The sequence below is a fragment of the Dermacentor variabilis genome, chromosome 7 (assembly GCF_050947875.1).
Source record: "Dermacentor variabilis isolate Ectoservices chromosome 7, ASM5094787v1, whole genome shotgun sequence".
NCBI lineage: Eukaryota > Metazoa > Arthropoda > Arachnida > Ixodida > Ixodidae > Dermacentor > Dermacentor variabilis.
Genome location: NC_134574.1, coordinates 155,401,195 through 155,420,842, shown reverse-complemented (window position 1 = coordinate 155,420,842; position 19,648 = coordinate 155,401,195). Strand labels below are relative to the sequence as shown.

Sequence of the window (19,648 nt, the reverse complement as noted above, 5' to 3'; positions counted from 1 at the left end):
AATGCCATCCACAGCATGTTTACAGGAGGTATTCACAGACCTGCAGGATTGGGAAGAATTGGGGATAAGAGTTAATGGAGAGTACCTTAGTAACTTGTGATTCGATGATGATATTGCCTTGCTTAGTAACTCAGCGGACCAATTGCAATGCATGCTCACTGACCTGGAGAGGCAAAGCCGAAGGGTGGGTCTAAAAATTAATCTGCAGAAAACTAAAGTAATGTTTAACAGTCTCGGAAGAGAACAGCAGTTTACGATAGGTAGCGAGGCACTGGAAGTGGTAAGATAATACATCTACTTAGGATAGGTAGTGATCGCGCATCCGGATCATGAGACTGAAATAATCAGAAGAATAAGAATGGACTGGGGTGCGTTTGGCAGGCATTCTCAGATCATGAACAGCAGGTTGCCATTATCCCTCAAGAGAAAAGTGCATAACAGCTGTGTCTTACCAGTGCTCACGTACGGGGCAGAAACCTGGAGGCTTACGAAACGGGTTCTACTGAAATTGAGGACGACGCAACGAGCTATGGAAAGAAGAACGATGTGTGTAACGTTAAGGGATAAGAAGAGAGCAGATTGGATGAGGGAACAAACGCGAGTTAATGACATCTTAGTTGAAATCAAGAAAGGAAATGGGCATGAGCAGGGCATGTAATGGGGAGGGAAGATAACCGGTGGTCATTAAGGGTTACGGACCGAATTCCAAGAGAATGGAAGCGTAGCAGGGGGCGGCAGAAAGTTAGGTGGACGGATGAGATTAAGATATTTGCAGGGACAACATGGCCACAATTAGCACATGACTGGGGTAGGTGGAGAAGTATGGGAGAGGCCTTTGTCCTGCAGTGGGCGTAGCGAGGCTTATGATGATGATGATGTATATGGCTAGCCGATTCGTCCGTCCGTCTGTCACCTGTACGCCGAAAGCTCCTGCGGCGCAACCCCATGTGCATGGGTGAAACAAAAAGTAGAAAGAGAGGCGCGCGATTGGCTGTGCCAGTGGCGACGTCATTGCTCTCTGTCGCAGCCGAGCGCGCACGCAACAGTTTCTTTCCTGCTTCGAAATTGGTAGGCCACCCGTCACACGTACTCCTGAGGAGCAGGCAGCTTTTGATCAGCAACACCACTAGCAGAGCCGGGAACGAGCTCGTCTAAGCCGTGCCGATGCTGCAGCCCTGTCACAAGAACAGGCTCATGCAGCCGAGTGCAAACAGCAACTGCGCACCGAGGATACGGCAGCCTACCAAGTCGTCGTTATATGAACCGTCGGAATTAACCCAGTGATAAACACCGGGGCCGCACGTTTTAGCTTCGCTGGTTAACCATCTCTACGGAGTGCTTGGGTGGTGATTTCTTTCACCATTCGGCGCTTATCTTGGCTGCAAACAATATTCGTGCTCTATCTTGCATGTATTTCTTTTAACGCTTTGTACTCACTATTTTCATGTCAAGAACACTATGTCACGCTGATAACTCGCATGCCGTGAGTGACCCGAAAGTGCTGGGCGCGCATCGTTAAAGAAAGAAAAGGCACGTGAGATATACGACGATTATTGTATGGGGACCAGATAAGCGCCCGAAAGGGGGCAAGGTTTCCCAGGTAGCACACAAAGTCTTGAAAACGTCGTATTAAGGGATTCAACGTCTGAAATGGATTTTTGACCAAAATCGACGCATCAAAGACGTTCCAAACAAGATAGCTTAAAAACGAGGGGTGAATACGTTTTGATAACGTTGGAAGCCAGACAGCTTAAAAACGAGGGGTGAATACGTTTTGCAAACGACTCAAAACGCCACCGCCACGCCACGGCGCGTCAGCCTCTTTAGCGGCTTCTACAATATTCAACAACCCATCAACGCGATCCAACCTTGCGCAAGGTGGCGATACCGTCGTCAAATCATGTGACCAAGGTGGCCACGTGATTCGTGATGCCGGGCAGCCGGGCGAGCCGGGGCATAGTCGCGTCGTCATGGCGTCGTCACGTCACCGCATTCGCATTGCGCTGTGGTGTGTTTGCGGCTGTTCTGAACGTGCTGCCGCTGCCCTTTGCTATGTAAGTGTTGCAGTGTTTTGCTGTCAAGAAAACGATATTCTGTGATCAGTTTGGGTTGTGCGATATGTTTGTGTGGTTTTAATTTGGAAATCAGTAGTGTTTTCAATTGTTATTTGATCAAGGCGGCCACGTTATTCGTGAAGCCGGGCATAGTTACGTTATCGCACTCGCATGGCACTATGGTCTGTTTGCGACTGTTCTGAATGTGCTGCCGCTGCCCTTTGTCATGTAAGTGTTGCAGTGCTTTGCTGTCAAGAAAACGACATTCTGTGATTAGTTTGAGTTGTGCGATCTGTTTGAGCCGGGCATAATAACGTTATCGCACTTGCATTGCGCTGTGGTATGATAGCGGCTGTTCTGAATGTGCTGCCGCTGCCCTTTGTCATGTAAGTGTTGCAGGGTTTTGCCGTCAAGAAAACGACGTTCTGTGATTAGTTTGGGTTGTGCGATCTGTTTGTGTAGATTAATTTGGAAATCAGTAGTGTTTTCAATTGGAGGGCGCGGAGTGGAGGGCACTAATCAGCTCTTCAAGTTCACTGTCATGTTATGTGAGGCGCCTTTTCACTGACGCTGTAATTAAGGCGTTAAGGGCAGTATAAGGACGAAAGTTAGAGGGACGAAATCGTGCCTGTGTGTCCCTAGCGTCGGGGTCGGCCGCTATGCGTGATCCTAACAAGAAAGCATTTTGCAGAATGCGAAGAAAGGCGGCAAAATTTCTGTCTGTGCGCACCTTGCCGATCTCCGCAATAGAGCCATCATCGTGGTATTTTAGTCTCCCGTTTAGCAAGAGTGTTGCAGACAAGGGAACTGGTTCAAACAGGCTTTTTTTTAATGATTCACTACTAGTGCGGTATCCCAAAAGGTGAGGTCAAGTGCTCACCCTATTTTCTTCCCTCGCGCTACAGCGCACTGACAGAATTTTGCGTGCACCATACCGTGCTTTTATCGTTTGCGCTTCAGGTTCTCGATTGTGTTTTCGCCCCCTTTACCCACGTGATGGGTATTTCATGGTATTACCGTGTACCACATGTGTCCATATATTGTGTCCAATATATGAAACGGCCAAATTCGATTTTATTTGACGCCTCAAATGGTAGTAATGTATTGAGTCCCTTGTAGCTTTGTGCTTGTTGTCAATTTTACTATTTGGCGAATGGATACAGCATGTACGCTGCATAACTCGCTTGTGCATACTGCATACGTGAGTCGAGTATGCTCTTGGTATAAAATAACTTGTATGCTTTAGGTAGTACGATTGTTTGCAGTTTGGGAAATGTGTCGAAATGTACGCTGTGCGCCCTTCGCGCTTTACGGCGGCCTGCCGAGTTCGTGCGGGTGCCATGTGTGCGCATGGAGCTCGCGAAGCGCTCTCGCAGTTTTTTTAAATATATATATACATGTGTTCTGTTCGCGCGCTTCGCACAACAGGGCATGTCGCAGTTCTTTGTCCTTGTGCAACACATTTTCCTAGCGTACGTCTGTGCATTATTTGGTACCGGTTTCACACGGGGCTCTTTTAGCCGCTATCCAGTCCGTTACAAATCGAATTTCTCGGTCGTGATGGCTCCTCTGCGCAAGCTACGAGAGTGAGCCAGTCACATCGATAATTTCGATCCGGATCGGGCTTGATCGCGATCGAGAGTGGTCGTGTGACACCGGTTTTACACATGGCTCCCACATAGGGAACACTTTAAGTTCAATGCTACTGGGTGAAGAGCAAGTGCATATATATGCCAGTGGTGGTATGTGGGCAAGTCTTTCTGGTGAAGCCAATACTTGTGCATTCAAAATATTTCAATTACCAGCGTAGTGCATCAATGAGTCTACTTCGACAAAATGGAAGTGCAGATATCTGAGCATACCTGTCCAGGGCAGCAAGTACGTGTGTCTACATTGAAACCACTACCAGCATGTGCGGCAGTTCTATTTTCAGCAGCGGGACTGCACAATAATCAGTAGGATGCTCTCAAGCTGTTTATCTATGAAGCTCTGCCTGGACTGTGCCAAATATTTTTGGACGTGAAAGTGGGGGTGAATTGGTAAACATCAGTGGAACTGTGCCTGGACTTTGTGGCAAATGTTTTTGGATGTGAAAGTGTGAGTGAACTGGCAAAGAATTTGCTCTGGGCTACATGTGTTAAACGTTTTTCTCATTCAGAGTGCTTTTTTTTTACTTTAGGAGACTGGAGATGTGCGCAAAGTGGGACATGTCAGTGTGCTAATTATTGTATTTGCTGGCTTGCAAATTATTCGTTGCAACTTTGTTTTTGCCAGAGAGGTACAACTTTGCCTCTTGCAAAGGGCTTTTTAGATAAAACACTATTTATTATGACCATTGCTTCCTTTGTTACACAAATGCAGCTTCCAGTGCATTCCAGTTTATTTCCATGTTTATGTAAGTTTCTAATATGAGGCTTGCACATTTATTTCTCACGTTCTGGAGTGGCAAGATGCAGCATTACTGTCTCATCGTTCGCTGTACTACAGTAGTGTTCACTTAATTGTTACACTGAATCCCCCGTTTAAGTATTCTGTACTAATTTCACTTGATTGCTTTTTTTGTTGTATGGTTATTTTTTTCTCGCCATTACCTTCTTTGATATATCCTAAAGGCAATATTTCCAATTTTGCATTGTTCCCATTTTTTTTTATTTCTGTCACAGGATTGTTTTATGATGGTATGCGGTGGTATTTCTTTTTGTGCTCTTTTCAAGCTTCTAGATGATTGGTAACATTGCTTGGAGGCAGTTACCATCCAATTCATACTCTGGCATTTTTCAGTCTACTTCTTCCATTCGCTCCGATGTCACTTCTGCATAACTCTAGTCCATCTAATAGCACGCGCACTTTACTATGATAAATTAGACACTTTAGTACACTCCAGGTTTCTCTGTTCATTTTTGTATGTGTACTTCGAATTTTGTTTATGTGCTAGTGAATGTTCACTTTCGAGTTCATTACGAATCCTTTCTGCACTTTTGTCACTGTTGATGTAGTTTTATTTCTATTTGCATTTCTCACATAGTTTGTTCGAACCTTGCATAAGCATTACATTTTAATAAAGTGTTCTTGCTTTGTCACAATGTTCTCATTTCATGCACTCTTGGCATGAAGGGCTTGGTCTGGCCACCTGCCAAGACGTGGCCATTTGTTCTTTGCAGGATGTCATTCCCATTGTGGTTGTAAGCATCGTAGCTTACTAAAGGCGGTATTAAGGATTTCTTATTCCTAACAGGCTCATTTTCGTGCGACTTGGTAGACGATGCGCCGGCCATGCGGGGAACAGTGCTTGGCACTGCGCCATGGCTCTTACAGTCAACACGGACGCTTCTACTCATCTGGGGCGCGATTGGAGATCGTTGTTCGAAACACCCGATCAGTTTCACCTCACGCGATTGGCCTGGGCCGTGCCAACGGGTGCGGCTGACGACGTCTGCGCGGCATAGGCCAGTCGCGTGAGGCGAAACTAAACGCGTGTTTTGAACAACGATGTCTCATCGCGCCCGTCACCCGCGAAAATTAGCTTCAGATGATCGTAAACCTTTCAAGACCGCTTCTAGACCAGCTTTTTGATAACGTCCTAAAAACGTTTAGAAATTGGTTACGAATAGTTTTGGCAAAGGGATTACTTGTGTCTTTCCCAATCCTATTTCTAGACCAGCTTTTCGAATACGTCTTGCAGACCTGTTCTAGATCGTCTCAAGAAAGCAATTAAGCCGGACATTAGCAGAGATATCCGACGTTTTCCCGCCGAAGTTCTCTCATTCGTGTCTTCTTTAACCCGTTTTTATCGTCTTGGATAAACGCTACGAAAACGTTACGTATCTCTTTTGTGCTACCTGGGTTACTTGGAGTGAATTCCATGCAAGTGAAGATTCGTCGCACACGTTTTGCTCAAACATCAGATTCTCTTGAAACTTTCGTCCAAAATATTTTCAAATAAGAATATTGTCACCCCATGAGGCCATTTGAAAGTTGAGTAACCTAGAGAAAATTGCATATAGCCCCAAGGTACATAAACACGATGATTTCTAATGGCATTTCCCTTTGAAACAGGGCGGTGACGATGAGCCTCCTTTAGCCAGCTTGTCGTAAGCAAGTTTTATAACATCTATTGCAACCAAGCATTTTGTGCATCTATATGTTTCTCTTCAACAAAACTTCCATATTTACACTATTGAGTTACCCATGCCTGTAACGACCTCGGCTCCATCTCTACCCTACTTTCTTTCTTTTACCAATATTTTTAAACGTCTGTTCCTTATCTCGCACGCTGAGCAGTTAACGCTTCCATCACCGCCCATGGAAGCTGGACAATATCTCGGCACGATGCGAAATCCGCGTTAGCAGCACAAGTGCTCTGGAATTTTTAAGGGACACTAAAGCGGGATGGACGAGGCTTCGAACGCAATTTTCATAGGGTCACGCCGTTTTGATCAGGTCTGAGGTAGGACTTTAAAGGGAGTGACAAATCGAAATAACCTGGTGTCCCCCTTCAGTTAGTGTTAGCTCCAGTTTTAGTATTTCGCTCTGTACCAGCATTCAGATACAAAAATGGATAAAAACAGCAAATATATTTATTTGTTTTAATGGACGAGACAGGAAACATTAACAGAAGAACATGCATACGCTTTTGCACGTGTTTTGAAGTTTCTTTGTAATAACGTTACGACACATATTTTGGAAAAAAAAACGTTTTCGGCAAACAGTCAGAACACGTGTCATACAACAATTTGTTTGTTCGTATTTGCTGACTTTTTTTCTTGTAGGTAGGCACACACGAAAGGTCAGATATTTTAGTGATTTTCTGAACATCCTTTGAATAAAAAAGTATTAAATTTACATGTGTTTATAAAAACATTTTTCATCATCCATATTAAGTTTTCTTTTAAAATATTGAGAAGTATTAGAATTTTAGGTATTTGTATCTATTCGTTTCTGTACTTCGGTCGAAGAGCATTTAAGAAATAACTAATGCACTTCGAGAGTTGAGACTTCTACCAATATTATTCACAATGTGGGCGTTTGACTAAACAACAACATTCCACTTAAGAATTTCCTTCAAAATTACTTATTCAACATTGAAACTGCAATATTGAAGTGCAATTCGTCAATAGCTATGTTTATTTAAAAAGGTCTTCTCGAGTTAACCTATATATTTTAGTGAATTGGATACATTACAGCAATTAAGCAAGATATCGCAGCAAAGAGTTCGTTAGTTGCGGAGATATTCCTTTTGTGAGCAAGAACAGTGTTTCCAAGAGAAATTGCGCTCGCTCAAGGGTCAAGTTTTGGACCATCGAGCCCAAAATGCGCCAGGGACATAATTTTCTGCGTCATTTCATTACCCGGCATTTATTTGCGATGTATCTTGTGTTATAGTCACCTAATTTTTGATAATTTAAACTGATTAATAACACTGCCAAAACAAGCGCGCTGCCGCCAACGGACAGCAATGTCGTTTTCGGCGAATATCGAGAATTTTAAAAAGCTAAAATAAATTATATGAAGCCCACATCCTCAATCGTGAGAGCAACAACGTTTTGCAAGTTTCTAGCACTTTTGAAGAAGCTTGGACTGTGTCAAATCGCTATGAAGCCGTGTCAATATTTTATACGTGGGGGTGTAATTTTGGCGCAACTTTTGAGGCACTTATAATCGTGGTTTAAGCATGCCATTTATAGGATGCATCCGTCGTGAAATGAAGCATTTTTTGGTAGCAAAATGGAACAACAAATTTTATTAAGGATATTACGACCCCCCCCCTCCCAAATCAAGGCAATATATTCAAGGCAATAGGAGATAGGAAATATATTCAGTATATTCAATATATTCAAGGCAATCGGAAATCAAGGCAATATATTCAGTACTTTGTTCCAAACATGACCCACACCCTCCTTGAGTGCAGCCTATGCTACCATTCGAATAGCGCAGACGGGACTTGATTCCTTCTCCCCCCCCTTGATTCCTCCTCCCCCCCCCAAAAGAGAAGAAAGAACTGACGTGATATTACAACCAACAAAATGATGACGCGTATCTCGTCTATAACGTGTGTTTCATGTAACTTGAAGCAAACTTTGCACATGAAGTGGTACAGGTTAAGAGGCCAATAGCGAATTGCTCGTAGTTGTCTTGAGTTATTAGTGGCGCGAGCATCGAATGACACTCTTGTTTCTCGCGCAGCACTTCCCGTTCAGCTCTTGAGACGACCGGGGAGGAAATTCGAAATAAATGAGAAAAAAAAAGAAATAGTACAGTAGAAAATTCATGGGTTTCATTATATATATGTATGATATCAGAGCTCAAGTTTAATTGCAAGTTGAGTTACTGAAGTGGCTGCAATAATTAGAACTAATTAGAAATCACTGATTACCGCACCCCAAATCACAGAATCGTAGACTTTATAGAGACCCGCCACGTGAGCATGACTTTGGCGAAATTCCTCGAAACCCGGAACTATAAAGCCGAAGTAATGACGTTACTAGTGACGTCACACTCAAGAAGGTGGCGTGATATTCAACCGCCTAATTAATGGAAAACAGTTGCCTGGCAAAGACTCAACATCTGCCTAACAGAGCGGATGTGACGTCACTCCCCCTCTCTCGCTTCTCCTCTCTCGGCGCTCACCTGCTCACTCGTTCGCTTGCTCGCAATAGCTGCGCGCGCGCGCTCGTTACATGCTCTGACGTCAGCACCGGAGAGGGTGCGTAAGGCCCGCTTCGTGCGCCACTCGCTAGGGGGCTACACACTACCAGGTGGCGCGCGCTGCGATTCATCCTCGCCCTCCCTCACTCCTCGCCCGCAAATCGTGCCAGGGGAAAGATGTTCGTTGGCTTAACCTGAAGAACACCAACGCCGAGGCGCGAGTGCCACTAAGAGACACCTAATTTAATGATTAGGGTCGCCCACCATTTTTGTCGAACAAGTTTAGTCATGTTTAGTAATGAAAAGGATAAACTAATAGTTTTGGAGCGGAGGTCGTATTAGAAAGGTTGTAGAGTGTGGTTAGAAACACCAAGTGAAGTCGCTTTCATTGCGTTATCTCTTACGAAGTTCTCTTTACCCGGCACTGAAGAAAGCACGCGAAATATGAAAATGGGACGCAGATCTTGAACAGTTTTCCTCTACAGCAGTTCACAAATTTACAAATAAATTTCACGGTACATTACTCGGAAAATTATAGATATATTTGCTTGAGGCATGATACCCTTTATGTAAGGCTACGTTCACACTTGGGAAACGGCAAGCGGGCGGAAAAGCCAAAGCGGCCGGAAAATCTTTTCCGCGCATGTACAAGATGTTTACATTTGTTTCGCCACTGCAGCAGAAACCACTGCCGCTTTCGCCCGCATCCACCTAGTTCGCGTACGTTCGTCCGCGTGGTGGCGCTGTTCATCACACTATTTCAAGACATACATTGACCCATCAGTTACTAAAAGCTATCATTTCGCGCAACTGCGCGTGTCATATTCTTAACTTTCGTCTACCATGGAAGGTAAACAAGACATAGTTTCGATAGTTTTAGCTAGTTGCTTTTCCTAAATATAGACAATGAACAGCTGAAAATGTTAAATTTTACGGCCGGATGTTTACATGCTAGTGCAGCTTCCGGTGAAGCGGAACCGCTTTCCGCTGCGCCGTGGGGAAAAAATCGGTCCGAGACGGATTTTTTCGCCGCTTGGTTTTCCGCCCGTTTTTCCGCCAAGGCGGGCAGATTTTGTCAATTTTTCTTCCGCTTCCGCCTGCTCCGAGACCAAGTGTGAACGTAGCCTTGCTTGAAATCGTAGGAAAAAAGGCTGTTTCGTACGTTGAGTCAATCTGAAAGCACGCTTTTCTCTTTAGAAGGCTGGTAGGACACGTGACCGGAAGTTTCTAGGAGTCCCAGGCTCGGCGCTGCTAAAGCGCACGTAAAATCGTTTATATACTGCAGCCATCATCAGGGAAGGAAAGGCTCTCGGACAAAGAAGTCTACGTTTCACGACTCTACAGCCAAGAGTACTTTCCAATTAGGTGCATCAAAAGCGAAAGCACTGATAAAAAAAAAAAAACCTGCTGTTTAAGACGTGTCTCAAGCACGAGGAAACCCTTCTGACTTCATTGAATATGTGTTGCAAGAATATGCGCAAATTGTTTTAGTAGAACGACTTGGAAGCCATCTATACGACACTCAGCCAACGACACTCAGCCATCTATAAAGATGGCCGAGTGAGCTCTCGGTTCCAGTATGCCTCTCGTCATGAAGCCGGTTCCCTTCAATTATTTTTCACATTGCTTTACCCCAGGCATATCTTTCAAGCGGCTGGATTTAGGTACTTTCCAGCTCACATGAAATACCTGATGATTTCACGACCGACATTACTGCAGAGAGTTCTCGCTCGGGGTTCACATTCTGTAAGCTTGAACCAAAAATCACGAAAGAATAGAACATTTCTCAATCCGCACTGCAGCTGCATGCTTTTCTTTTTTTTCCCCTTTTTTTCACGATACCGAACATGCAAGAAATATGGAGCAACTAAATTTCCTGTGAACACAATGAATTGGCGCCTGAAAGTGCTGAACTTGAAACGGCGCGGACGAGTGGCGGAAGAAGAAGCAGACATATCCAGAGCGCCGTTGACCAAGTGCTGTTGGCATAAAGTGCGTGAAGCCGTAAAGTAGCCTCTTCCTGCGCCAGCGCTGTTGACAGAAGGAACCGTTGCTTCAAGTTCAGCTGTGGGAACATACGCGTTGAGTGGCACGCCAACAAAATGGAGTGTTTCCTGCAGCCGCCGAAATCGTGCTGATTGTGGGCGAAGCCTTGTCGCTATCAGGGGACTGCGCGCGCGCGCGATTCGGAGCCGAAACGTCGCAGCCTTTCTTCAGGATGTTCTAGCGGTGGGACACCGCGGTCATGGCGCTACTTCTCGAGTTTTGCAGGAGTTGCTCTCTTTCAGCGTGTGCGCGTGTGAAAATTTTTAATTCTTATAGCACATTCTACGTATGCAGCTACGGGCTTATTTTTCCTACTTCGTGTAAAACGCGGAAGGGACGCTGAAGAGAGATATACTAAATCAATTTGTAGCCTGATAAAGCATTATTTCAGAACTCGATTTTCGTTGACATCGCGGTATAATATATGGATCGTCGGAAGAGAAAGTGAATGTCAACGATTTGCTTTTTGTATATATATCACGCCGGAGCCACAGCGTCGGTGTATACGTCAGTGCATAACGACACGAATTTCAAGTTATTTCTCTCGTATTTGGCACGCGTTCTCGCTGCGTTTGGTCTTTGGCTCATCTAGAACGCAACGTATACTCCATCTTAATTCACTGATGAAAGAAGAATTAACTAGGCCCGAGCGAGGCGCGCCGTCAAAACCCACGACCTGAGGTGACGTGACCTGACGTCACGTGCCGTGGCGTGACGTGACGGCGAGTTGGTGCCGAAAATTCAACGCAGAGTCGCCACCCGCGCAGTTCTCACTTTTGCGTCCTTTTCCTGCCTACCAACCTCACTGTATACGATTGGCTTTTTTTTTTTTTTTTTTTTGTAGCGTAGAACGGTAATTCCCGAATATTTTTTTTTTACTAAATTATAATGTAGAAGGCTAAGAGGTACTCGTTAAAAACAAAGATTTGTTCAGTTATGCTTCATTGTATTACCAGCTAAGCGAAACCGGAGTATGCGGCTGTGGCATCGCACCCGCGATGAACACTTGGACGCTTTCGTCAATGCGAAGGCACCATGTTGTGTAGCTTCGGTGAAGCCACAGCCTCCTCAACTTGTCGTTGCAACTGCTTGGTGAAGAATGCTGCCAGCCGAACGCGGAGAGAAGAACGGACAGGAATTGGTCGCTCACAACTGTACACTTTAATTCTTCTCTGGAGCCTCGCAAATATACACGAAACTTGAACGTGCGCACACGGGGCATAAACATCGTATCAAAGTGTTAGCGCGGCATGTCCCAGAGAAATATCAATAGCGCAAACCGTTCATCGTTGTGGGTTACGCTTGCAACAGTTCGGTGCCATCATATATTTCCTCCTGCCTATACCATCTTACCACGCGGGCTCAAATAACGACAGTAACCGCTCAACGACTTAAAGTTCAATGCCAATCACGCGGTGCCACGAAAGCGTACTTATATGGGCCTTATAACTTAATGCCCTTTGCGGCGGAGCATGTTCTTACAACTCATGTTTGGCCGCCGAATGAGTACTCTTGCGACCAACGTCAGTAGTTACGACTGCAGACGGAAAACACATTTCTCGAGTAAACAGAAAAAGTAAAACACGGCACGTGCCTACAATGGAGGATGGGCGTAGAATCGGGTAATTGAAACCTCAGTTAATAACTAATAATAAAGCAGTTGATAATTAAAGAAGCTGTGTCTGCGAATAATTAAGAGTTCTGTGTAAGTGAGCAGTGAGACTAGATAAATGGCCGGTGAAACTTGAAGAGAAGAAGAATATAAGAAGGCTGATCGCAAAATTTAGAACGATAGTAATTTAGAATAATTACAACAGGAATAGTAAGGAAGTAAGGTTTTATTATCGTGTGAGTCTTGTTGCTTCGATGAACCCGCTCACTGCTTCAAACACGTCCTCACTGTCGCCACACCGTCTTCTTTTCGATAAACACCTGCTGACGATTCTAGCGCAGGTGGTATACTTGTGTAGAATGCGAGCCAATGTCGCTTTCCACGCTACGAATGTTAGCGCTACCGTTAGCGCTCAGTTCTTTTTTTTTCTGCCTGTGTCAGCCAGAAAGTATCTTTAACGTACGTAATGCTATTCTTTTTTTTTTTAATTTAACATGACAAGGCGGCATGCTTCAGGAACCGGATCCAGCGTCTTCGAACAAATTTACAAGGTTCGAAGTAGTAACGGCAAGGTGCAGAAGACCAGGGCTCAAGAAGAAGGACACAAACGACCGGACCGGCGCCGGTCCTACATGTCGTTTGTGTCCTTCTTCTTGAGTCCTGGTCTTCTGCGCCTTGCCTTTACTACTTCAAGCGTGAACCGACTAGCCCAAGCAAGAGTTTTACTTTGCAAGGTTTATGGAGTCTTATCCTGCAAGCGGTGTGAAAAGTTAACAGCGCGTTCATTTTCGGCTGGATGTTGCGTCTCGAAACAACCACAGAATTTTGAACAGCGCGACACGGGAACAAAAAAGGCACAAAACAAAGCCCGCTGACTATCATCCGAATGCTTCATTTACAGAAGCGACACATAAGGGCACGGGGAAGGTTGTGCACGTAAAAAAAAAAAAAGAAAATTAAAACACCCGAGAGTGACGGAGAGCTGAGGAATGCGTCCCCGCGTGTCAAAACGCAAATTGTTTAAAAAAATATCGCTTGTGCGATATTCGCGCTACTTTTGGACTCGTCGAAAATCGCTCTGCAATCCCACCTCTAACTACGGTTAGCGAGGTGACTGTCGTCAAATACCAGCGCGTAAGAGAACAAATTTAAAGTACTTTTTTAGAAACGAGGTTAAACAGCGCGAATAAAGCGAGGACCCGAGGAAACAAATACTCGTGTTTTATTCGCGCTGTGTAACCTCAGTTCTAAATATGAACTAACTAGACCTCATCAAGATTTTACTAAAACAAAAGTGCGAACTTACACAGCGCTGTATATGTGTGTTTGTATACTTTCGTAACTTGTTCTTTTACGCCCTGGTTTTTGACAACCATGAATAATCAGCCAGCCCAGCTCTAGAGATGACTGTGCTGGGAGCCTTTACATAGGTGATGCCGCGTGTTCACGTATATGGTCATTGATACATATTCCCGTTTGTCCAATGTAACAAGCGATTGCATATACGAGCGGAATTTCGTATACAACCTGCGCGCGATTCTCGAGAAAAAAGAAAAAAAGGAAGAGACGACGAACATGCAAACTTTTTAGATTAGGGCTGTTTCATGTGTTTTTTCTTGACCACCTCTCCCGCATAATCGATCAAGTTTTTTTAGAGGCCCAGATTTAAATACAATTTCCATATCTAAACATCTTATCCGGTCATTAGCTATTTGTTCCGACGTCACTACAAATTCCTTCATTTCTTCTCCGAAGGCGTCTAAGATAGGTCCTATACATTCCGCCGCATCTCAAAACAAACTATCGACAGTTCAGAGAACAGACGCTCTGCATGCCGTGCATGCAAAACTTGAAGAACGACGTCATCACATTATTTCAGACAACCGGACATTGATCATTTCTGAGTAGTCTCGAGCAAAATAGAAAAGCGTATCGCGTGCGGTAGTCGAACTGTTCTTTAAAAAAAATTCGAATTTATTTATTTAGTTTTTCTTCTCACCTCGACGAGCTGTTAGGCCCCTTTTCGCCCGCAGTACACACGTCTTGACGAACACGCAACTGTTGTGCCCGGATGGTGGTATTGGGGAATGTGAGGTAAACTGTCCCCTAATTAAACACGCGTGTCTCCCCGACGCTCGTTCAAACCGCAACGAATTGACTAACATTTGGCGGCATTGTCGTAACAACAACAGAAACCGGGGTTGGGGAAAACGTCACTGGCAGCCGGAGAAACATTCACCGCACGCGGCGTTGCACTCCATGCGCAGCGCATGAAAGCCCCTGGCTCACCATGAGCTCCACAGCGCATGCAAGCCCTACGTGAAAGCTGGCTCACCATGAGCTGCTGCCGAGCTGGATTCCCATAGCGACCGATCGCGTCGGCGACGCAAGTCAACACGCCGCGCGCGCGCCGCGAAGAGCAGACGACCGGCTCCGAGGCGGTGGCGCCGCCGGCGGGCAGTACACGCAACACGTGCAGCCGTCGTCTGCCCAGCCTACCCGCCGACGACGGCGGCCTCGTCACCACCGACCAAGGGCGCAACGAACGGCGATCGTGCCCCAAGTTGCTTCAGACCGCGGCAGATTTGGAGAACGCGCGTCTCGCGTCACGTGCTCTCCAGATGGGCCGTGCGCAAACTACGAGAACGCTTACAAACCGGCGATGTTAAGTGCGTAAATTAAAATTTTAAACATTCAGTGGCGATTTAGCTGCAAATGCCAGAGAAATGCGTTAGCGTTGCATCGCACCACTTTGAGGTCCCGGATACGGATTTAAACCGCGTTCGCCACATTCTGAAATGTTGTTCAGGTTCTCCCTCGACATAAGTCTCCTGTATCTTCGAGGAGCGAAGTGCAAATGACCGGAGGTGACCACTACCTGTTGAACTATATATATACATATATACCTCTACCACGTCACCGGCATCCCACACTTCGCATGCACTTTTTCCCACTGACATTTCTAATGCTACCGCATTAAAGAAACAAATTGAGTCCTGCCCGAAAGGTGGAGCATCGAAGCAAGGTCTGGCGTTGAGCATGAAGCTTCTCGGGCAGTCTTCAACAACGCGCGCGACGCAGCGCGTGGGAAGTAGCTGACGCGGCGCAGCAGAAACAGCGCCCTGGCAACTACCAGGCGTCTTGCAATGCTCTAGCGCGATGACGAGTGCCGCCAGCGGTGTTGCAGGCGGCGCTCCTCGATGGTGCACGAGGTGAGATCGGAGTTAAACCCTTTGGCGTTCGTATAGCTCGAAGTGTACTGTCCTGTTTCGCTCCGACCACTGTACGCACAAAGGCGTGGTATGCGCCAAGAAGGTTTGCAAAAAAAAAAAAAGAAAGAAATTGCTGGAGTGGCAGCTCCAGCAATTTCTCACCAGCACAGGTGAAACCAGAGATTGCCTATACTTCTACTCTGAGAGAGTGCTACGACAGGTGAATTCTGCTCACAACTCACTTCCTTTTGTTCAGTTATTGTAAATGCTAGGCTAATTGGAAAATAAAAGGTCGTGGTTTCTAGTCAAACCTTCGGCTGCGTATTGATATCACGATGTGCCGTAAAATTTCTCAAGACATTTAGGCTTTCTTCAAAAACCAGTGACAGAAAGACGTCGAACTACGTATATCTGAACGGCAAAATTAACCGTCCTAAATAGCAAGTATAGCGCGAAGAAGAGAGAGAGATGAAAATGAGAGAAAGGAAGGGGGTTAGGTGTGCTACCCTACACTAGGGGAAGGCAAAGGGGAAGTAAAGACGGAAAGAAGAGCGGGGACAAAAAAAAAAGAACGGACGGGATCATTATAGCCTTTTGAATAGGACACACACACGTAAAAAGGTCAACAAAGCCTTGACCGACTTTCGGTGCGACGACAGTTCATGTCGGCATTGCAAGACTGTTTGTTCTGAAAGTGGCCTGTCGTCAAGGCGTGCCAGCAGGTTCGCTAGCGACAGCTGGTGCGCTCTGTATCGAGGACAGTGGCAAAGTACGCGTTCTATAGTCTCCTCGCCGCCTCAGAACGCGGCTGCAAGCCGCGTTCTTGTCTATACCGACTCGGAAGGCAAAATATCTTGTGAAAGTGACACCAAGCCACAGTCGACAAAGTACTGTTGTCTCGAGTCGAGAGAATCCAGATGGGGATCGAAGTCGAAGGGACGGGTCCAGTCGGTGCAGACGTGTGTGCCTCAAGCTTGGTGTGTTCCATAAAGATCTTATGGCTTCATTAGCAAGTACAGGAATTTTCATTGCTGCGTCAGTTCTTGAGAATGGTATGGAGTCTTGCAAGCCCTCCTCATGTGGAGATCGTGCTGCTGTGTCGGCATGTTCATTGCTAATTATGCCGCAGTGGCTTGGAATCCACTGTAACGTGATGTCGCGTGTCCTTGCTCGACGAGGTGATGAGGCAGCAGTCTGATTTCTAGAACTAGTTATTCGTGGGGTCTGCGGCGTAGGGCGGAAACCAAACAATGAAGAGCAGCCTTGGAGTCACTGAACACGCTCCATTTCTTGGGTATAGTTCATCGGAAATTACGCGAAGTGCACAACGAATAGCAGCGAGTTCCGCGGCAGTCGATGTAGTCTGGTGAGATAGTCGAATCTTTACGGTGGAGGTTTTTGCAGGAAACATCACCGATCCTGCACACACATTCACCGTAGTTGAAGCGTCAGTCTATAGATGATGATGCTAGTTGTATGCCTCGTACAGCAAGAGCAGTGAAAGCTGCTTGAGTGCTGGAGACTAGAGTTGCGCTTTTGTTCGTACTCCTGGTACCATTAGTCGAGCTTTAGTTTGAGCCAAGCACCATGGGAGAAACGGAAATCTCGCTGGAGCTGTACAACCTGATGGAAGGTATGCACCGTAGGACGGGATTGTCTGACAAAAGGTGGCACGTGGTCGATCCTCTGGCAGTGAGGCTAGATGATCGGCAGGGGCTCGAGCAAGGTGTATTACGTGTGCAGAGTGCTAGAGCGGGCTAGTTGGCATTCCATGCTCAAGTGACTAGCGCAAGAGTATACACGGGGCACCCTTGTCACCCTTTAGTGCCCCATGTCTAGTCTTGCGCTAGTCACTTCATCAGTATTACGTGTGCTCTGAGCGCTTCCATGACTATATGCGTCTTGGCTGGGAAGTCGTGTGTAACCGCAATTGTTTCGTTGGACGCATAATTACAGAGCAAATGTCACGTGCCTGTTATAGCGATGCGTGTATAACTATATGCATGGCGTCACCGACAGTACAAAGTAGCGCGACGTATACCGCACGTTATTACTGCAACATAATCCTGGTACAGCAGGATAAGCCTGGCGGCGTTCTTCCTGCGTATCCCGAGCCACGCGTCACCGAGTGCTGCATGGGGAATACGCACATCTCCGTCGCAACGGATTTTTCACGTGGTGTTGAAACAAAGAATTAAATTATGCAGGTTTACGTGGCAAAGCCCCGACCTGATTATGAAGCACGCCGTAGTGGGGGACTCCGGGAATTTTGACCACCTGTGGTTCTTTAACATATACCTAAATCTAAGTACACGCGCGTTTTGGCATTTCTCCCTCATCGAAATGCGGCCGCCGTAGCCGGGATCACGTGGTCTTGACTTTACATGCCGATGGCTAAAGGCATAACGCGATGCGGTCCGCCGGTACCTGGAATTTTGAACCGCGGGCAAGGGTCAGCGCTCAACTCCTTCGAATTCTGGAGGCCAAGACAAATCTCCACAACGTCCCATTCTGAAGTGGCTATGAAGTGTCCTCCTGGTTAGCCCAGATGGTAGGGCGACCACAATGGAATGGTGTTGGTCCCCGGACCAGGACAAGAGAGAGAAAGAGAGAGAAAGAAAAATAAACCGCGAAGCTTTCTTTCTGAGGAATCTGAATGAGTTTCCTGTGTACCTTCATGCAACAGCCGAGCGGATCACAATTTCTCCTTTTCATGAACCTTCCTCTGCCTTTCGCGTTGGCGCTGGACTGATTAGCCAGAAGTAACTGCAACGCCCTTGTACTTCGTCACACGTTTTGAGAATGAATACCTGGAAACTGGTGTGATCCGTTCCAAGTGTACACACCTTGCGACCTCACCGGCTACAATTCGTAAATTGCGATACGTGCCGCACATAAAGTAATCAATAAACGGTTAATTAGTAACTTTTGGAAATTAGTCCAATATGCATTTCGTTATCTCTTGCAAGTAACTTCTGCTTCTTTGGGTAATCCAGCTCAAGGACTGCAATTACGCCACCTGCCACATGTGCTTTTTTAAAATTTCGTGTAGTCTAAAAAAAGGAAACCCGATATGTGTCTATCTGCGCTGCAACAAATTTATCTGCGTTTTCAGATTTAAATATAGAGAAAACATATATTCACTTTGTTAGTCTGATGTAACTATGATTAGTGTTCAGTATGAGTAAGTGATAGCCATATTTGGAATTTTGATAGCGGAGACAACTTTTTGTTATTTCATTCGCCTCCCCCACCCTTGTTGTCCCAAGGAAAATGTTCAAATGTGCATTAAGTGTTACTGGTTATCAGTAATCGCAAAACTTTTCGTAATCTCGCCAGCGAGCAACTGCAAGACTATCGATAGCACTGTCAACAGAAAATGTCAGAAAGCTATCGTGATATCCCAGATACGCTTCGTTTATGAATATGGTGTTGCGCTGCTAAGCAGGAGACAGGGGGCCGCGGCGGCGGTATTTCGATGGGGGCGAAATGGAAAAACGCCAGTTCCCCGTGCGTTGGGGCCATGTTAAAGATCCCCAGATGGCCAAATTAATCAGGAGTTCCCCACTACGAGGTGCTTCATAATCAAGTCGTGGTTTTGGCACGTAAGACCCCAGAATTCTATTCGATTCTTCGTTTATGAAACTCGCGTAATACTATATAGACAGTGCTATCGACACAATTGATAGTCAGTTTACCGATAGATTTGCGTTCCCAATGCCTATTCCCAGCTCCATCGCAGGCCGTATCATATTCATCAGCAGATCTCGTTGCGGAAGAAAGGTGTCTCCAGCTACCTCCGGTTGCCGATATGCTTGCTTGACCAAACTCCGTCTTACGTTTACAGAGATTCTTAATTCATTATCCTCTTGTCCTACGCCACCGTTAACTGTGTTCTCCATCCATTGGCACTCATTGCGTGACTACAAAATTTATCACCGGACACCTACTCTATGCGTAATGCGACCTGCATAGTGTACTCATGATCATGCAAGAATATCGATAATTCTATTATAATCTCTATTTCCAATACCCATTATGGCATACTATATGGACGTCATGAACACTTTTATCGATAT

At 45.8% G+C, this 19,648-nt stretch overlaps 1 protein-coding gene across 2 annotated transcripts in view; it reads right to left on the bottom strand.

Annotated features, from left to right (window-relative positions):
* The window catches only part of LOC142588230 (equilibrative nucleoside transporter 2-like), a 70,048-nt gene that overhangs the window by 47,075 nt on the left and 3,325 nt on the right, over positions 1-19,648 (bottom strand). Inside the window, exon 1 of one of the 2 annotated variants that reach the window (XM_075699786.1) lies at positions 14,693-14,736. The exons of the other annotated variant lie outside the window; for it this stretch is intronic. Coding sequence (XP_075555901.1) covers positions 14,693-14,721 — 29 coding nt within the window. The 5' untranslated portion in view covers positions 14,722-14,736. Of the gene's footprint in view, positions 1-14,692; positions 14,737-19,648 lie in introns of those variants that run through there. 2 annotated transcript variants of the gene reach the window in all.